Source organism: Euprymna scolopes, chromosome 12 (genome assembly GCF_053919585.1).
Source record: "Euprymna scolopes isolate OS-2025 chromosome 12, ASM5391958v1, whole genome shotgun sequence".
Lineage (NCBI taxonomy): Eukaryota > Metazoa > Mollusca > Cephalopoda > Sepiida > Sepiolidae > Euprymna > Euprymna scolopes.
The window spans coordinates 154,851,153-154,869,134 of record NC_136493.1 but is presented as its reverse complement, the minus strand read 5'-3'; the positions used below and the strand labels follow the sequence as shown (position 1 = coordinate 154,869,134).

The window sequence follows — 17,982 nt, the reverse complement described above, 5'->3', positions numbered from 1 at the left end:
TAAATTAATTTCGTTTTAAAAAACAACAACTTGATTTTTCGGCCAATTTTTGGCGGTGCCTAAATAAATAAATATACACTCTGGTTTGAATACCGAAAGAGAAGTTTATTTACGTATTTACGTAAAAATAAAGAAAGAAAACGGCTCAAACGGAAAAGTTTTAAAAATGAAAGAGGTACTTGTAAAGTTTAATCAAGCCATTAAAAAATATAAATATCAAAAAAAGGTTATACTGTACGTATCTGTTATGGAACGAAGTTCTCCAAAAAAATTTCACTTAATTTCATCAAGTAGTTTTTTTATAACAGCAAAAAAACAATTTGTTATGATACCAAGCAAAAGGTTCGATTTTTAGGAAGAAAAGCTAGTAATAAAGATGGGGAGGGAGTCTCGATGATTTAACTGAAGTTATCTCCCCGTGGCGTGTTAAAAATTTCCATAATGGCTGATTTCAACGTGCTCTCATAAAAACGTGTTTTTCCTCTATAAAAAAAAAAAAACAAAAACTACTCGATCAAATTTTTTTTTCGGAGATTGTTAGTCCAAAACGGATACGTACAAAACCTTTTTTCGATATTTTCATTTTTTAATATCTTGATTAAACTCTACAAGTACCACGAAAGAAAAGTGTATCTATTCGCAAAAATAGAGTAAAGAATTTCTTTTTGAATTCATTAAAGACTTGTTATTTGCTTTATGTCCTCTTCTAAACACGTTAAATGGTTTCGTCCAGCAGATTTTTAAAGATATTTATTTATATACAAATAAATACATATTATTAGAGGAGAGGATTTTTTAAAATTAGCTTTGTGGGCGGGAAGAGTTAATGCGGTTTCGTTCGAACGAGACCGAACAGGAAAGGCACTAAGTATGTTGGTTAATCAATTAAAATCGATAAAAGTCGTTGTTATAAACTTTATTTCTCTTTCAAATGGATGAAATGCTATTATAAAAAAGGATATATATAGTTTTAGATTTACTAGATTTTTTTTTTGAGGGAAGGAGGGAGTATTTCGGTTTTGTCTGAACGAAACCGGATTTACCCACCTTCCCAAATATAGAAGAAAAGAAATCTGTTGGTTCATCATCTATGTCAATCGTAAAATAACTATTCCTTTTTTAAATGGCTGGAATGCCACCATAAAAATATAACTAAATGAAAATTCGTTAAATTTATTTTATATTTTTTAAATTGGACTTTTTATTCTTTGTGTAGGTGATCCGGTTTTGTTCGAACAAAACCGGACAGGAAAGAGAAAAACTTTGTTGGTTAATGAATGAAAGTCATAAAAAAGACATTGGTAATAAACTTTATCCCCCCTTTGAATGTATTGGATATTGTTATATAAAGAATATATAAATAGTCTACGATTTACTTCTTAAATTATTTTTAATTCACTTTTTGAGAGTAAGGGGAGAGGTAATAGTTTTTGTTCGAGCGAAACCGGACACCAGTACACCAACACCACATAAAATAGATCTGTTGAATCAATGAATAGCGTAAAAAGACATTGGTGATAAGCTTTATTTATGTTTTTAATGACTCGAATGTTATTATAAAAAAATATATATATAAATAGTTTAAAATTTAAGATTAAAATTAGCCCCTTTTTATCTTTTAAGGTTTCATTATTGTTTTAATTTTGTATAATTTATTTGTTTTTATTATTTTTTTATTTTTGCAGGTGTGAACTTTGTCCAATGAGAGCCGTCGTCTTATTGTGCTGATTAGCCAATGGCGTGCGCGCTTGGATGTTGATTCAAGGCTCAAAGCAAGCAGTCAACATGAAAGACGAAAGCTCGAATAAGAAATGGAGTTGACAGTTCGAGTCAACCCCAATTTCTTAGCCACGATGCAGTTGAAACGGGTCTTCTTGGGAACGTTTACGTTACACACCAGACCGAAGAAGCCCGTTGATTGTTGCTGTCGTGTGAAGACGGAGAGTTTTAAGAAGGACTGAGGTAACAACAGCTGAATCATAAACAAAGTAAAGAAAATTCATTAAACAAAAATAACTTTTTTTCTTTCTTTGGGAACAAGAAAACAACGTCCGGTCATGTATAATATACCCTCCTCCTCCTCCGAAAAAAATGCGAAAGCTAAACTAATCTAATCGGTAAATTATTTACCTAGGAACCTCATTGTATTAAATGTCTTTATAGACTTCTTTCTATCATATATATATATATATATATATATATATATATATATATATATAAATTACACTTCTTGCTAAACAATGGAAGATGTGTGTAGCTTATCTTGACAAGTGTTAAGATCAGCCAATACCAGTTCTATTGTTTTAAAACTCTACCCAAAAGGATATTGAGCACTTGTGTTTGTGTGCAAAGTCTGCTGTTTTGATTCGGTTTTGTTCCGATTTTGAGAAGCTGATTTTTATGTTATAACATGGATTAAGTAAAGGTTTCGTTCAGCCAAACAACCCATGTACAATATTTAACTACTTTAATATCGAGCACTATTAGGTGGCATATATTGCGGTACTTCTGCATAATACGAAGAAACCTTATTTTTTTAAACTTTAATTTAACCCAAGTTTTATACTTAATTCAGCAAAAAGTCGATTTAGTTTGATTTGTGTAGAAGCACCTGTATATCCAGTGTGTTATTAGTAAATACAATTTACCTAGTTAATAAATTGAGACATATTTAACTTTAGTAGCTTGTTTGCCATAAGTATATTTCATACTACTACTAGGTTATATTTATTTTTGGAGCATATGAATACTAAAGCAAGTATATTTGATGTTTAATATAAAATTAATATATAATAATACTCCTGCAGTTTACCAACTACGTTATATATTTTTGGATGGAATTTTCAAGTTAAATTACATTTTTACGGCATATTTGTTTATTAAATTCTTAGGTGAAAGTACAGAATAGTTAACAAAGCCCCATTCCCATGTAAAAAAAAAAAAAAAAAAAAAAAAAAAAAAAAAAAATGGGTTTCTAAATAACGTTATTATTTCAGCACGGCCCGTAAACTCTATAAGTACCATAGATCGAAGTCGGAACAGATCCGATCTAAGACAGCTGATCTTGCACATGCGAAGAAGAACTCTGTATCCTTTCGGACAGAACTTTATAATAATAATATTTAAAATAGACTCGATACGTTACTGCAATTTCACGGTAACTCCGATCGCCAGAAGTGCATTTGCTGCATTTCTGTTCAACACGTTTATATACATTTGGATGCGAGCTCAAACTAGCCAGAATATCTATATTCTAAACCCGATGGTAATTCTCTGGATGTTTATTCTATGTGTGTGTGTGATGAGAATTATGAAAATAGTATTTCGACGAGATAGAGATAAAAAAGAAACAAACCAAGTTATGTGTTCATCAGTGTTTCGTCTGTATTGTGAGACTTCCTCTGGATGAATGAAATTAAGAAAACAAAATACCAGTGCAACTGCAAGTATTTGAAAATATATTTTTGATGTCTATATATATATATATATATATATATATATATATATATTATTCAAATATTTGTACTGGTGTTTTGTTTTCTTAATTTAATTCATTCAGAGGACGTCTTGCAATAGACGAAACGTTGATGAATATATAAAATTATATTTGATATACGTTAATAATGATATAAAATTATATTTAAAAAATTGTTATATTTTAAAAACAATATATATGCCGCTTTCCATATGGGGGTACCAAATTGGTTAAAGGGAAAATTATTCTCAACTCTCATTTAGGTAAAAATGCACTTTCGTAAATAATTGAATGCACTTTCGTAAATTGAATTCATTATCGCAAAAACAAAAACGAATAACATCTATTTATCTATGTATGTTTTAAATTTCAATATCATCCACACCTGTTTTAACTATACTTTTTTTAAAAGCTTTTGGTTGTGCACGAAATATTTTCATTTTTTTCTTATATATTTCCGTGTTGCAACTCGGCGTAAAGGTATTTATTTACTGGAAAACACTTCATAGACTTTTAACGTTACTTTTTTTTTTTTTTTTTTTAGTTTTCATAAGATACAAAGTTATTCAGAATCTTAACTCACTGTTCTAAGGGAGATAACTCTATTGGTAATGGTGAAGAAAGAGAGAGCCTGTTTCTTCCGTTTGACTATAGGTGGCGTTACTGTCTGTCCATCCAGTTACGGAAGCACAAAATGTATATAATGGCACCCTTGAAATAAAAATATATGTTTTTGTTATATTTTAATTTTAAACATTTTTTTTTTTTTTTTTTTTTTTTTTGCAAACATATTTAAGTTTTATTTTTCCAAACATTTACGTTTTGTTGCTGGTTTATTTTCAAACATTTACGTTTTTTTTTTTTGGTTTTTACGTTTTTTTTTGCAGGCATAAACTAAATATTTTTTAAATATTTTTCTGTTTGAAAAGTTTGCTTATGCACTTATTGTACCGCGCTATTTTTAAATAGTAGTTTCAAGTAAGATTCAGGTTTTACAATATCCTTTTTCAAATATATATATAAATACTCGCGGAAAAGGTAAAATAAGTGCAGAAAAATTAAGAAAAAGGGGGGGGTCCACAAAAAAAAAGAAAAAAACGTTGATTTTTTTTTTTTATTATAAGAGCGTAAAAAATACTCGCGGAAAAACGGTTATACCCATAAATATGTTTAAAAGAAAAATATAGCAAAAAAACATTTAGTTTATGCTCGCAAAAAAAACGTAAATGTTTGAAAATAAACCAGCAACAAAACGTAAATGTTTGGAAAAATAAAACTTAAATATGTTTGCAAAAAAACAAACAAAAAAAAAAAACATGTTTAAAATCAAAATATAACAAAAACATTTATTTTTATTTCACGGGTGCCATTATATACATTTTGTGCATCCGTAACTGGGTGGACAGACAGTAACGCCACCTATAGTCAAACGGAGGAAACAGGCTCTCTCTTTCTTCACTCTATTTTACTAAGAATTGTAAGAAAAAATGATTTTTTTTTCTAATTACTTCATCTAATGTGACGCAGTAATAACAAAAAAAGTAAAATGCGACGATATTATAATTTTGGTAAATGTAGGGATATGCTACAACAGAACACCGACCATTCTAATTTTTTTTTTTTATTAGAGGTAACCGAGGTCGCTGACAACGAATCTGATAATCAAACTCACGCAAATTTACCGTTTCTGTGGTATTAACCCCTGAACCCAGGGACTATTTTCCTCCATTTTACAGCTTCCGTTTACGCTACACACGAGCGCGCGGTAACATAAACGACGACTGTTGAATGTGCCTTCACGTAGAAAACTGCCTTTTCATATGGCGTACGAATCTTTTGTGGAACATTTAAAAATTACATGAAAAAGAAGAAAAGCACTACAAGTGTGTGTGTGTTGGGGGGGAGGGGGTAATGTCGGAAATACTTTTTTTTTTTTTTTTTTTTTTCTTTGGGGCATAATTTAAAATTCGAAGAAAAAATTGTCTAAAACAAAATTTACAAAAATACATTACTTTTTGGGGGATTTTTTTTTTTTTGTCTTGTGTAGTTTTTAATGCATTTTAAACAAAGTTTTCACGAGCGGTTTTTGGTCAAGATCAAAGTGTAGTATCTGTTCTTCAGATGCTGCACTTCTATTTCTTGTTCTCTTTCAGTGGAGGAGAAATCCTTCACGACTGAGACAATTTTTATTTTTGTACCTTTTCTCCACGTTAAAAAACGACCCTGGTGTCTAACTCTGTCCCGTGGGGAGGCATAGTAAATAGGTACAAAAACAGGTACTCATACACTTATTGATCCTTGCTGAAATAATAACGTTATTTAAAAAGCCATTCTTAACATGGGGAGGGGAGGGTGTTTTATACCTATTCTGTACTTACCTATTTTGTACCTTACAATTGAATAAAAAATTAAACTTGGGAATACAATTTAAAAAATAGCGCGGAGCAGATCAGTAAGTGCATTAGCACCCAAAAACATAAGCACCACAAATTATAGAACTTGTGTGGCTTAACAGGTGTTTTTGCAGTTTTATTAACCATTTTTCCGTAAGTAACGCGCCAACATTTACCGGTTAGAATACATTTTAACATTTTTAGGAGATTTTACTGTTTTCTGTTTACCTTGGGTGGGGAGGGGCGGGGTGGTGTTGGGGCTCACCCAATGTAAACAGAAAACAGTAAAATCTCCTAAAAATGTTAAAATGTATTCTAATCGGTAAATGTCGGCGCGTTACTTATGAGAAAACGGTTAATTAAACTGCAGAAGCACCTGTTAAGCAACACAAATTCTATAATTGAATCCCCCCACCCCCACCAAAAAAAAAGAATGAAAAACATAAAAATGTTTGGTGCTTATGTTTTCTAAACCGCATTAAAAACGACGTAAGACAAAAAAAAAAAAATCCCTCCCCCCCACAAAAAAAAGTTCTATGTTTTTTTTAAAATTTTGTTTTAGACAATTTTTTCTTCAAATTTTAAATTATCTGCCGGTCCTGGATACGGCAAACTATATCCGATGGTAAGGCCCTAGCTTGCAGGCTTTGGGGAGTGTGAAGCCACTCTTTAATTGCCATTGCTCCCAGGTCCGCTGTGACCCGGAATGGTAGTACCTGTTAGGGTCCCAACTATGGGTTAAATAGAAACCGACTTGAAAAAGCAAATATATTCTATTAAATTTTTCTTCAAAATAACTGGATTTGGCATTTAATAACCTGAAAAGGGTTGATATGCCATAAAACAAAAAACAACCAACCTTAAATTATCCGCCAATGAAAAAAAATTTGAAAATTCTGTCTGGAAAAAAAAAATGCCTTTCCGACATTACCCCCCCCCACTTGGAGTGCTTTTCTTTTTTTTCATATAATTTTAAATGTTCCACAAGATTCGTACGCCATGTGAAAAGGCAGTTTACTACGAAAAGGTACATCCAACAGCCGGCGTTTATGTTACCGCGTGTAGCGTAAACGGAAGCTGTAAAATGGCGGAAAATAGTTCCTGGGTTCAGGTGTTAATACCATGCAAACGGTAAATTTGTGACAGGTTTGTCAGTGACCTTGATTACCCCTAAACAAACAAATTAGAGTCTGTCGTAGCGTATCCCTATATTTACCATAATTTTTATTAAACAAAAGCATTCGATTAATTGTAAGAAATGGCAAAAAAACTAGAGGATGACCTCCAATCTGTAGTGGAATGGGGACATAAATGGATGGTCACATTCAATGCTGCCAAGACTAAACTGGTTTCCTTCAATAATTACAAGAAACCTTCTTTGCCACCAATAGCAATGGCCAGTGACTCTCTGTCTGAGAGTACATCTTTCAAACTGCTTGTCCTAACGTTCACAGGAAACATGAGTTGGAACAATTATATTGAAAACATTGCCAGGGCCGCTGCAAAAAAGGTAGTCTCTCTGTACCGTGCTAGAAAACTACTGATACCTGAAAGTATCCTGTACCTCTTTAAGGCCACCATTCGCCCATGTATGGAGTATTGTCACATTTGGGCTGGTGCATCTGCTACTAGTCTCTTGCTCCTAGACAAAGTTAAAAAAAGAGTCGCCAATCTGATAGGCCCTGAACTGGCATCTAAACTTCAGCCTCTGTCCCATCGACGAAACGTTGCATCCCTCTGCCTGTTCTACAAGTATTTTAATGGTGAATGCTCTGACGAACTGCAGACACTTGTGCCCCCACGACGTAGACACCCTCGACAAACCCGACAGGCAGCTAAATCCCACCCCCACACAGTAGAGACCCCTAGATGTAAAAGATCTTTCTACTCCAGTAGTTTCTTCCCCAGAACCGCTAGACTCTGGAATTCCATTCCAGGTTCCTGCTTCCCTAACTGTACTGACATGCAGGAGTTCAAGTGCAACGTGAACCAACATCTTGCTGCCCAAATCCCAACATAGTGCCCCAGTAGTTGCTGCCCCTGATAGTAGCCCCCTACGCCAAACTGGCAATGTGCCTTGTTTGCGGTGAAAATGTAATAAAGAAAAAATATTTTTCTACTTTAGTAGAATAGATTTACCTCCCTTAGATGAATGAGTTAAAATTCTGAATAACACGCAACAATAATAATTAAAACCTCTATACTTGATTGAAATTGTGTGACTACTTCTTGTGTGTCTGTATGTTTATCATCTCGACGTGACTTAAACATTATTTCTGTTATGTACTATTAATCAAATATTTAAATAAAAAATAAACGTAAAATATTAAAATGGAATTAAATAATTAGGTGCTTGTAAATAATTTAAACCAAACTGACTTATGTCGAATTAAACCTAAAACTTAGGATTAGTTTAGGGTAAGATTAGAGTTGGGTGGGGTACACATTTCGGTTCAAATTTTATAGAAATACCAAGAATTCTATTAAAGAAAATTGTTACAGAATTAAATCTACCAGAATGCATTTCGTTTCTTCGTAAACAAATCAGCCATTTGACTCTTGATAGTTTACAAAAAAACTGGAAAGAATGACTTATTTTATGAACTTTTGAAATTTAAAAGGAATTTTGAAGCATTTAAACTACCGAATAGGAAGACATTTCAACTACTGTAAAATTCTTATCAAATTGTATGTTACAAGATTTCAAGTTTTAAAAGCTATTTACATCCAAACATTTAATAAATCGAAAAGGTTCAAACAACATTTATACTTTAATAAACATTATAGTTTTATAACAATTTGGTTCAATTAATAATTTCATGACTGAACGATACCATAATAATCAAATTTCAAAATCTTAAGAATTTAATTTAAAAAAGGGGAGGGGGGATGAAACAAATGAAATTTAGCTGCGGGATAAATGCAGATGTATAAGGGACTCTCCCTGCGAATTTCAATGAGGTTTAGACAATTAAGTTTGAAATCCAACACAGATGATTTGTTTATAGTGGTGAAGGCATTTTTGGAACCATTGCTAAGCTCAGCTGGTCAATTGACAGTTGACCTCAGGTTTTTACATAAGTGTTTCCTTTTTATAAATGCATGTCTTAATGAAAACTGAGGGCACATCTCTCCCAGTGATATTTAACGCATCTCCAGATACTAACCTGGAAATTTCTGTGCCTCTGTGCAACATATCCAACACCTAGTATTACAAAATGGTCACCCATCTGGTACTGACCAGACTTATTGTTGATTAACTTTGATAATCTAACAAGAACCGGTGTGTCAATGTGATTATATTGTATTAGCATTACAAGTTGATTTTTTTCTTTTAAGATAATTGTCATTTTATCGACTTGCATGAAAAGAGCTATGTAAAAGATGCTTAAAACCGTTTGAATTATGCAAATACCATCAGTAGTTCAAAAGTTATGAGAATTTTAAGTGCCAAAACTTAGGCTTTTCCATGGACATTTTTCTTTAGAAAAAGTGAGCTAAATTACGGACCTCAACATTTCAAGAAATTTGGTAATTTCGCCACCATTTATTTATTTTTCAAGATATTCTAATGAAACTTGGCACTCTTATGTAAAATTGTGTGCTCTTTCTGATTATGCAATCAAATCTGATGTATCTCTTTACCATAAGCCATGAATTATAAATTAAGATGTACAAATTTCAATTTTTTTTTTAAACTGATGCATGGTATCATACAGTGGGTGCCTAGTTATGAACAAAACTAAGTATTATAGTGGTATTTAAATATAGCTTTATTGAGAAAAGGCATTTTCCTGCCTCCTCACCAAAGGAGAGCTTAATCTGAGGTGTAGCCATTGAATGCCTAAAGAGCATTCATGGCCGGTATTTACTACTCCCTTCAAAGAAAAAAAAATTGAGTAGATATGAATTAATCTCAGAAATAAATTGAAGAAAATTTTTTATATAGATTTTAGATTTCTGTAAAAGATGGAAATCCCCATAGTCAACCAGAACTTATGCATTTTGGGACCAGTCCAATTTTCAATTTTGTAAATCTTCCCTACCTGGCCCAAAGTATACCCCTATTTTCTGAGATGCAACCATAAATCGTACTCTACATGAATCCTTGATGTAAATTTCACAGTACCAGGATACCAGGAATCCTGATAAGCAACAACTATATATTCACCATTTGATGGTAATTTTTGTCATTTCTATTCTGTTGTTTTACTGAAAATTCAATTATGTAAACAAAGAAATAGAATGGTAATTTTTTACCTTGTTTCCACCTTAGCATTTAAAAATGATTACTTTTATAGGTTTTAGGGTATGTTGAAAACGAATATCGCATTTAAATTTTCTGCAAATAAGTAGTTTTCCGGATATTAAGCAATGTCATTTCTTATGTTATTGCTGGTAGCCATCTTGGTACGCACAAGCGCAACCCCAAGAAACTATGTACAAACACGCATACCAAGATGGCCATCAGCAATAACGTAAGAAATGACATTGCTTAATATCCGGAAAGCTACTTATTTGCAGAAAATTTAAATGCGATATTCGTTTTCAGCATACTCAAACTTTTAAAGGTAGTCATTTTAAAGAAAAATGTTAAGGTGGAAACAAGGTAAAAATGTACAAAATGCATCACAATGAAATTCTTTATCAAACCGCCTAATTATTATTATTTAGATATCCTCAGTTAAAAAAAAAAACTGGTTTGTTTCACAGATTCGAAAAAATGGTCTGGACAATGAGTTAAAAATAGATTCAAGTTTCACGTTATCTTTTTTATTTAATTGTTAGGTGAAAGTACAGAACAGTTAACAAAAAACACCCTTCCTTCCCCATGTTAAGAATGGGTTTCTAAATAATGTTATTATTATAGCATGGTAGCATAAGTGCACAAGTACCTTTTTATTTGTTATGTATTTGTTTTTTACCACTAAAAAAAACAATTCTACCTTAAGTACAAATAAAAAGTTAAACGCATGTATTTAGTAGATTTTGTTGTTTTTTAGCGCTTTTAGTGCATGTGTACTAAAAGCGTTAAAAACGAGAAAATAGTATTGTTTGGAAATCAAATTTGAAAAACTTGAAAATAATTTTTTTAAATTGACGAACTCAGAATAAAAAATGACTAGTCTAGTAAGACAGTTTTCTATTTATAAGAGAATACTTTAGTCAGCTCAGCACATGATGTGCTTAGCGACCATTTTTCTGCAAGCGGATTTGATTTCTATAAAAGATAACATTTTAAAGAAAATTCCGCGCAATTAATAATTATCAAATATTTACATATTATACATGAAAATAATTCTGAAACTATCATTTATATGAAAATGGATGATATATGCTAATTTATCTTATCAATTTTGAAATATTCTTCGTCAACTTTGCTCGGTCGTAACTTTGCTTCCTATGGTCGTAAAAATAAAAATCAAACACCAGTAGAGATGGACTTCTATGTTTATATAGCCTGTAATATTTCAGCCATATCCGATCAAATTTAACCCCACGCATATGTATCCAAACGTAACATATAAAATGTAAACATTGAAAAAACTGTTTCCCTTTTTGTTGTCATCATTTTTTACCGCATTTTCAGTTTTAACTTGGAGCATAAAAACATTAACTGCATAAAAGAAAAATAAATTAACATCATTGGAATGCTTATTTTATTCTCTTTCCATCAATGTAATTCTTTTAAAAAATGACCAACAAATAAAAAAGATATGACTTGTTGAAGCACATTAGGTATGTAATATTGCCGATGTCCACGAAAATACAGCATACGCTTGTAATGCTAATTGTATATTAGATATAAATGAATAACAATTTTGCTAGATTTCAAAGTCAAATAGTTACATCTTACTAATCATTTGTTTTAAAACAAAAACTTAGATACATTTACAGAGCTGTTTCATTCATAAGGAAACAACTGACATTTGTATGTCCATACAAGATATTTCCTCTGTGGACTCATAAAAAAATCAAAGAGAAAAATATATAGTGATGTGATAGATAAAATTCAGAAAGAACCAACATAATACACATTGAATCAATTTCCAGTTGTGGGAGTTTATTTTTTTAAATTGCTATCTACTATGAACTGCCATCTTGTCTTATATATATGTGTGTGTGTGTATGAGTGTGCTCTGTTGTTATATCATAACAAATATCGAGCATCTGATTTTAAAACGATTGGTATATATGAAGAATAGAAAATATATGCAAAAACATATACAGGCATCATATTCACCAATTGGATGTATTTCAGAAAAGCTGTCTGCGTTCAATTTATGTATGGCATTACTTTTCAAGAAAAGATATCCAATGCTGACTTTTTCACAAAGTGTAATATTTCTTAAATTGAGTCATTCCTTATTCAGTGCCAACTGCAATGGACTGATCATGTCTTGAGAATGTCTGATGACAGGATACCAAAACCCTAATGTACAGTCAGTTGGATAGAGGGAAAAGGAATGTGGGACGACCATTACTGTGGTACAAAGACAAGTTAAAGAGCAATCTGTCTTCAATTGGTATCAAACACGGCAGTCTTAAGAACGAGGTCTTAGATTGCAAGGAATGGAAATCACTTTGTTTTTAGGGTCTTCACTGTTTTTATTCTGACAATTTGAAATATCTGCATGAAAAAGGGAGAAAGCTAAATGGTCAGCAGCTATACCATCGACCACACTCGTACTGTGTGCACTCGTTTGTAAGTCTCTTGCAGGATTTTAATGTCATTTGAGGCTGAGCATGAATGAATTTAAACAATAAGTTGTTAGAACTTCATATGTCGAAATCGATGGGGTAGTCCAATATATATGTTTATGGGGAAAATATGGTTATTCAATTATATTTCACCTTTTATTTATACCAATTCTTTATTTTATGAAGCTCGATGTAACTACAGAGCATATGCAAATAAATGACAAAAAGTCTATATTCCAAATTTCAAGATGTTGTCCATCTTGCCAGTTATTTCTTTTAACATGTTAAAATGTTAAAAAAAATATGAGCATGATTACACAATCTGAAAAATTGGAAGAGTAGTTGCAAAGATGGCATAGCTAAAAGGAAACACAATTGCAACTTCTCTTTTGATTTTAAGGATTTTTAAATCATGCCCATATTCCTTTTATTTTCTTTTAAAGTTGATGAGTTCCTTTTCTTCTGATGAATAAGGGCAGAATAAATTAAAAAATTGACATAATAATTATATGAATGAATAAGTGCTGTGAAGAATTGAACATTTTAACATGCTGACAGAAATAAACAGTAAGATGGACAACATTTTGGAATATGGACTTTTTGTCTATATTTATATACTAGCCGGAGTACCCGGCGTTGCCCGGGTGTTTGGAGATATTTAAACTAATTCTAGAAAGACCATTTTTTGTGTATAGTATATGGCTAAATTGTCATGAAGGAACGATTTTTTGCTACCCCTCCCTGTAGAAAAGTGTCCAATTGAGGGTGGAGAAATGAATGTTTTTAGCCAATTTTTCAATATTTGTCATCCGAAAGGTCAAGCTTCAAAACGATCTCGTGAAAATCCATCAAAAGTGTTTGTGAGATATACAAACTCACACACACATATTTTGCCTTTTATATATAGAGATTTGTTTAATTTTCCTTCAGTCAAAATTCTCAGAAATCAAGGGGCTTTCTACTTGGAGCTAACACTTGAACTTTATATGAGATACATAGATATTCGAATGTTCCATTAAAGTTTTATTTCAGTGAAGAAGTTGAGAACATAATTGTTGCTACTTGAGGTAACATCACTTGGAGAAGTAGACCATTTTTCGTAAAAGCCAAGGTGAGTTAGTTATAGCAAGGAGATCTTATTTGAGCTGCAAATAAGAAATGTGATTTGAATATTTGGTCACAGTTTACTTTCAGGAAAAGATTTCCTCATGCCAGGTTTTTCTGATAAACTCCTGTACAAAGAAACCTTAAACACTCGAGGACTGTGTCTAGTAGGCATTATATGGCTCAAAATGTGTTACATTAAAAATCAAATTCCTTTTTTATCCTCTATGCACTCTTCTCCTCCCCAAATAGGACAATACTTTATGATTTTCTGTCTACTCAAGTCTTGGAAAATGTTTCTAGTGACCCTTTGCTAAACTTTGTCATTTTGCACAAATATCTGAGAATTAACGGAGAGGTCAGAGATATACGAATGGGTACACGCTACTCATCTTTACGTATCTCTTCGCTCAATTCGTTCTACTCTATTTCTCTGTTACTACCACTCACTGAACACGCACACACACATCTTTCGTTACACTGAAAAAGGTTGCAGGAAGTCATTATTTACATGCTGCCCACCTCAGTCTGATGTGACACATGATCAGAAAGTGGGGATGTCCAGCCAGCGCCCCTAAAGAAGGGGCACTCTAACCTAGCAAAAATTGTCTCGGCATCTCCATCAGCATTCCCCAGTAGGGGCGCTTCAAGCAACAAGTAATAAACTTGCGCCACCCAAAAGCCATGTGGCAATGCCTGGGAGGGTGGATCTCCTAGATAATACACAGACGACATAACAGTAACAAGTACTAGGTCAGTTCCTGGCCCCGCACTTGTCGGGCTGATTGTCAAGAATGGGTTCTTGACTGGTACTTTCTACCTAGTCTTCACACAACTGAAGTAGCAAAGAGACTCATCTTCCAACATTAAAAATAATGGGTTGCTGCAGGAAGTATCCAAAAAATCTTTTTTTTTTGTCTTTAAGGATTTTGGGCCTGTAGGGCTTATAATTCTAATTTTTAAAAATAAAGTAATTTGAAAATTAACTTTAATTATGGTATTATTTGGTAATTAAATTATTGATTAACCAAATAATTATAAAATTATGTGGAAAAAATATTGTTAAAGTAATGTTTTTTAAATATAATATTACTAGCAGTTCAGCCCGGCTTTGCTTGGGCTCTATGTACTGTTCATAACTTTATGTGCATATATATATATATATATATATATATATATATATATATATATATATATATATATATATATACATATATTAAAAAGTTTGACTCTCCTACATCTAAAATTTCAAGTGTTTAGACCTAAAATTGGCGGAGGAGTTTGGTAGACTCTGCAAAGGTCAACTCTTTCAACTTTGACCTCTTGGCAACCAAATTTTGGCCCAAACACTGAGTAAAAAAGCTTGCTGCATGTCTGAATACCCTTTTTTTTCAAATGTTTAGACCAAAAATTGGCTGAGTAATTTGGTAAAACCCACAGAGGTCAAATTTTTTTTAACTTTGACCCCAATTTTGACCCCCTAACATTTATAATTTTTGGGCTCAAATCAAATTAAGAAGTTTGATCCATGTCCAAGTCACTTACATCTAAAATTTCAAGTGTTTAAACCCCAAATTGGCGGAGGAGTTTGGTAGAGTTTTCAGAGGTCAAACCATTAAACTTTGACCCCTTGACAGCCAAATATCTGGCCGAAAACCAATTAAAAAATTTTTTCTCGAATCTCAATACCCCTTATGTCAAATCTCGAGTCTGTAGACTTAAAATTGACAGAGTAGTTTGGTAGGAACACACACACACGCACACACACAGACAATTTCATTTTTATAGGTATATAGATTGCGTTTAAATAACTTCTAAAACGTTCAATCTTTTAATACATGAGAATTTGCTATGTATTTTAAAGTCAGTAAATGATTTTTTTTATTCAATAATTTAAATTGCTTTAAAATTTTGAAGGGTCATAATTTAATTGTTTCTTTTATTTTTTTACTATTAAGAAAAGTTTAAAATGGATGGCTTGTTTTCAAAGAAACTGAAATATATTCTGATGGATTTAATTTTCTAATTTTATTGCATAAATTTCAATAAAGTAATATGAAAGAAATAATATGGAAATTACATAGGAGGAGGAGCACGCATGAGAAGATAAAAAAATGGTACTACTGATTTCTTCAATATGCTAAGAAAATTGAAAGTGATTTAAAAGCCTTTAAATTGTCAGATTGAGTGTAAGTTTTAGCTTGCATTAATGTTTATTGGCAAAAGTTGAATATTATAGTTCACTTTTACTTCTAAATTGATGTGCCACTGTTCTAGAAAAGACCCTCATTTAAAAAAAATAAATTTATGGCGTTTATGTAGAATTGCACTTATTTAAAAAACAAAAATCCAGAAAAATCTTTTTGATGTATGTATTCGTAACGGAACGAAAATGTCATATTCCAAAAATTATGTAAATTGAAGTATTTTTTTTTTTTTAACTAAGAAAATCAAAATTTATGATAAAGCAAGACGTTGGGTTTTGATCGGCCATATTGGATAAATAAGAGGGAGACAACTCAATTCGAACTACCAAGATTAAAATCAGCTTATAATTTATACAATATAGTATTGAAATCACTAAAAATCATAAATTCTGATCTTAATTAAAAAACACTACTTGATCAATTTATATGATTTTTGGAATATAACATCTTTGTTCTATGATGAGTATGAACATCATAAAGATTTTTCTGCATTTGTTTTTTTGTTTTTTTTTAAATAAGTATAAATATTTTTTTTAAATAAGTATAATTCTGGATAAACATAAAATATTGAATGAAAAAAGTTGCTGTAAATTTGTTTTACAAAGCGTCCTTTTTTTTTTTTTTTCTTTTTTCAGTCTATGAACACTGGACACAGATTTACAACCTTTGTGACATTTTCACATCTTGATACCCACACAAAAAAAAGTTTTGCACATAAAGTGCAAAAAGAAAGAAGGAAAAAAGACCTAAATAATAATCTAGCAAAATGGAGGTCGACCCTCCATCTTTAACAAACTGCCCATCGGCTGTGGTCGGTGGGGGCCCTACAGGATTAAAACGCTCAAATAGTGCACCGATGATCAACGTTCTAACGACATCAGCTGTTGATTACAGGTCAGATCATTCATTTTCTAAGCCCTTTTATTTATGCACAGCCATTTTTTAAAAAAAATATTTTTTAACCTATTTGTATAGAATTAAGAGCATTTGTCCTTTTGTACATGTGTTTGGTTAAAACTTCCAAATATGTATTTTTTTTTTTTTTAGAAATTGCTTCAAAGTATGAAGTCACTTGATGTAAGGAACTAAAAAACCCATTCTATTTTAATATTAAGAATTAACCAACAATAAGTGTGAGATTCCAACCCAGAAAACAGCAATTCTCAAAATTTAAAAAATCGTTCATGAAATGTGAAGGACAAAAGGACAAAAATAAAGAAATAGAGTTATAAAACTGCTGAAAGTAAACCCAAGATTCACTTTCTACTCTCTGTAAATTAATATTTTTTTTATGGAAATTACTCTAGACAAAACATAATACCATTTGATGTAAGGAGTTATTAAAAACTCAAAACTATCCAACAATAATTATTAGATGGACAGATTCCAAACCATATTGTAGTCAGCTGAAAAACAGAACAGAGCTCCACAGGTGTGCAGTTCTAAGAAAGAAGCTTTGTTCATGGAATCTACGTTTAAGCACAGATAAAGAGTGGGGGAAATTATTGATAGTGTTTTCAGCTAGATGAGTGTTTCTTGTGAAAGTTTGGTGAGAAGGGACCATAGATTGGAGCTCAGACGAGCACTTGCCATGAAAATATTGATAAAGCAGAGACTGGTTCGCAACATCTCTTCTGTGAGAAAGAGGTTGCCAGGAAGAGAAAACGGCATCCTCTGCTAGGCTACAAAGTCTATTTTGAACTCTGTCAAGGTAGAGTAAGATCTTTCTAGCAGCTCTTGCCTAGATGTGGTAATAATACTCCATCCTTGGACATACCTGGCTCTTATATATATTTTTAATTTTTAATCAGTTCATATGCGTGTCACATTGGTACAGTGGTAACATCAGTACCTTTGAATGCTTCAGTTTCGGTTTTGATTCTAGCTAATGGTAGCCAAATCCTTTTTTTTACTTTTGAAATCATGACCGTATAATAATATATGTGAAATCTGGAAACAATTAAAATATCATATTTAAGCATAATTTATACCTGGGCAAAGCTGGGTGCCCTGCTGGCTAGTATATATATGTATATGAGAGAGAGAGTACTGATTTCAAAAGTTGTTTAAAAATAATGACTTGGGTACCATCAGCTAGAAC

The 17,982-nt window shown here is 32.0% G+C and overlaps 1 protein-coding gene across 3 annotated transcripts in view; it reads left to right on the top strand.

The window, feature by feature from the left end:
• Positions 1-1,109: 1,109 nt before the first annotated feature.
• LOC145291570 (P2R1A-PPP2R2A-interacting phosphatase regulator 1-like) overlaps positions 1,110-17,982 on the top strand; it is a 45,344-nt gene continuing 28,471 nt past the window's right edge. Inside the window, exons 1-3 of one of the 3 annotated variants that reach the window (XM_080137644.1) lie at positions 1,110-1,301; positions 1,686-1,962; positions 16,517-16,775. In XM_080137644.1, coding sequence (XP_079993770.1) covers positions 16,648-16,775 — 128 coding nt within the window. In that variant the 5' untranslated portion in view covers positions 1,110-1,301; positions 1,686-1,962; positions 16,517-16,647. Of the gene's footprint in view, positions 1,302-1,414; positions 1,515-1,685; positions 1,989-16,516; positions 16,776-17,982 lie in introns of those variants that run through there. The other 2 variants (XM_080137643.1, XM_080137645.1) reach the window with 2 other exon arrangements.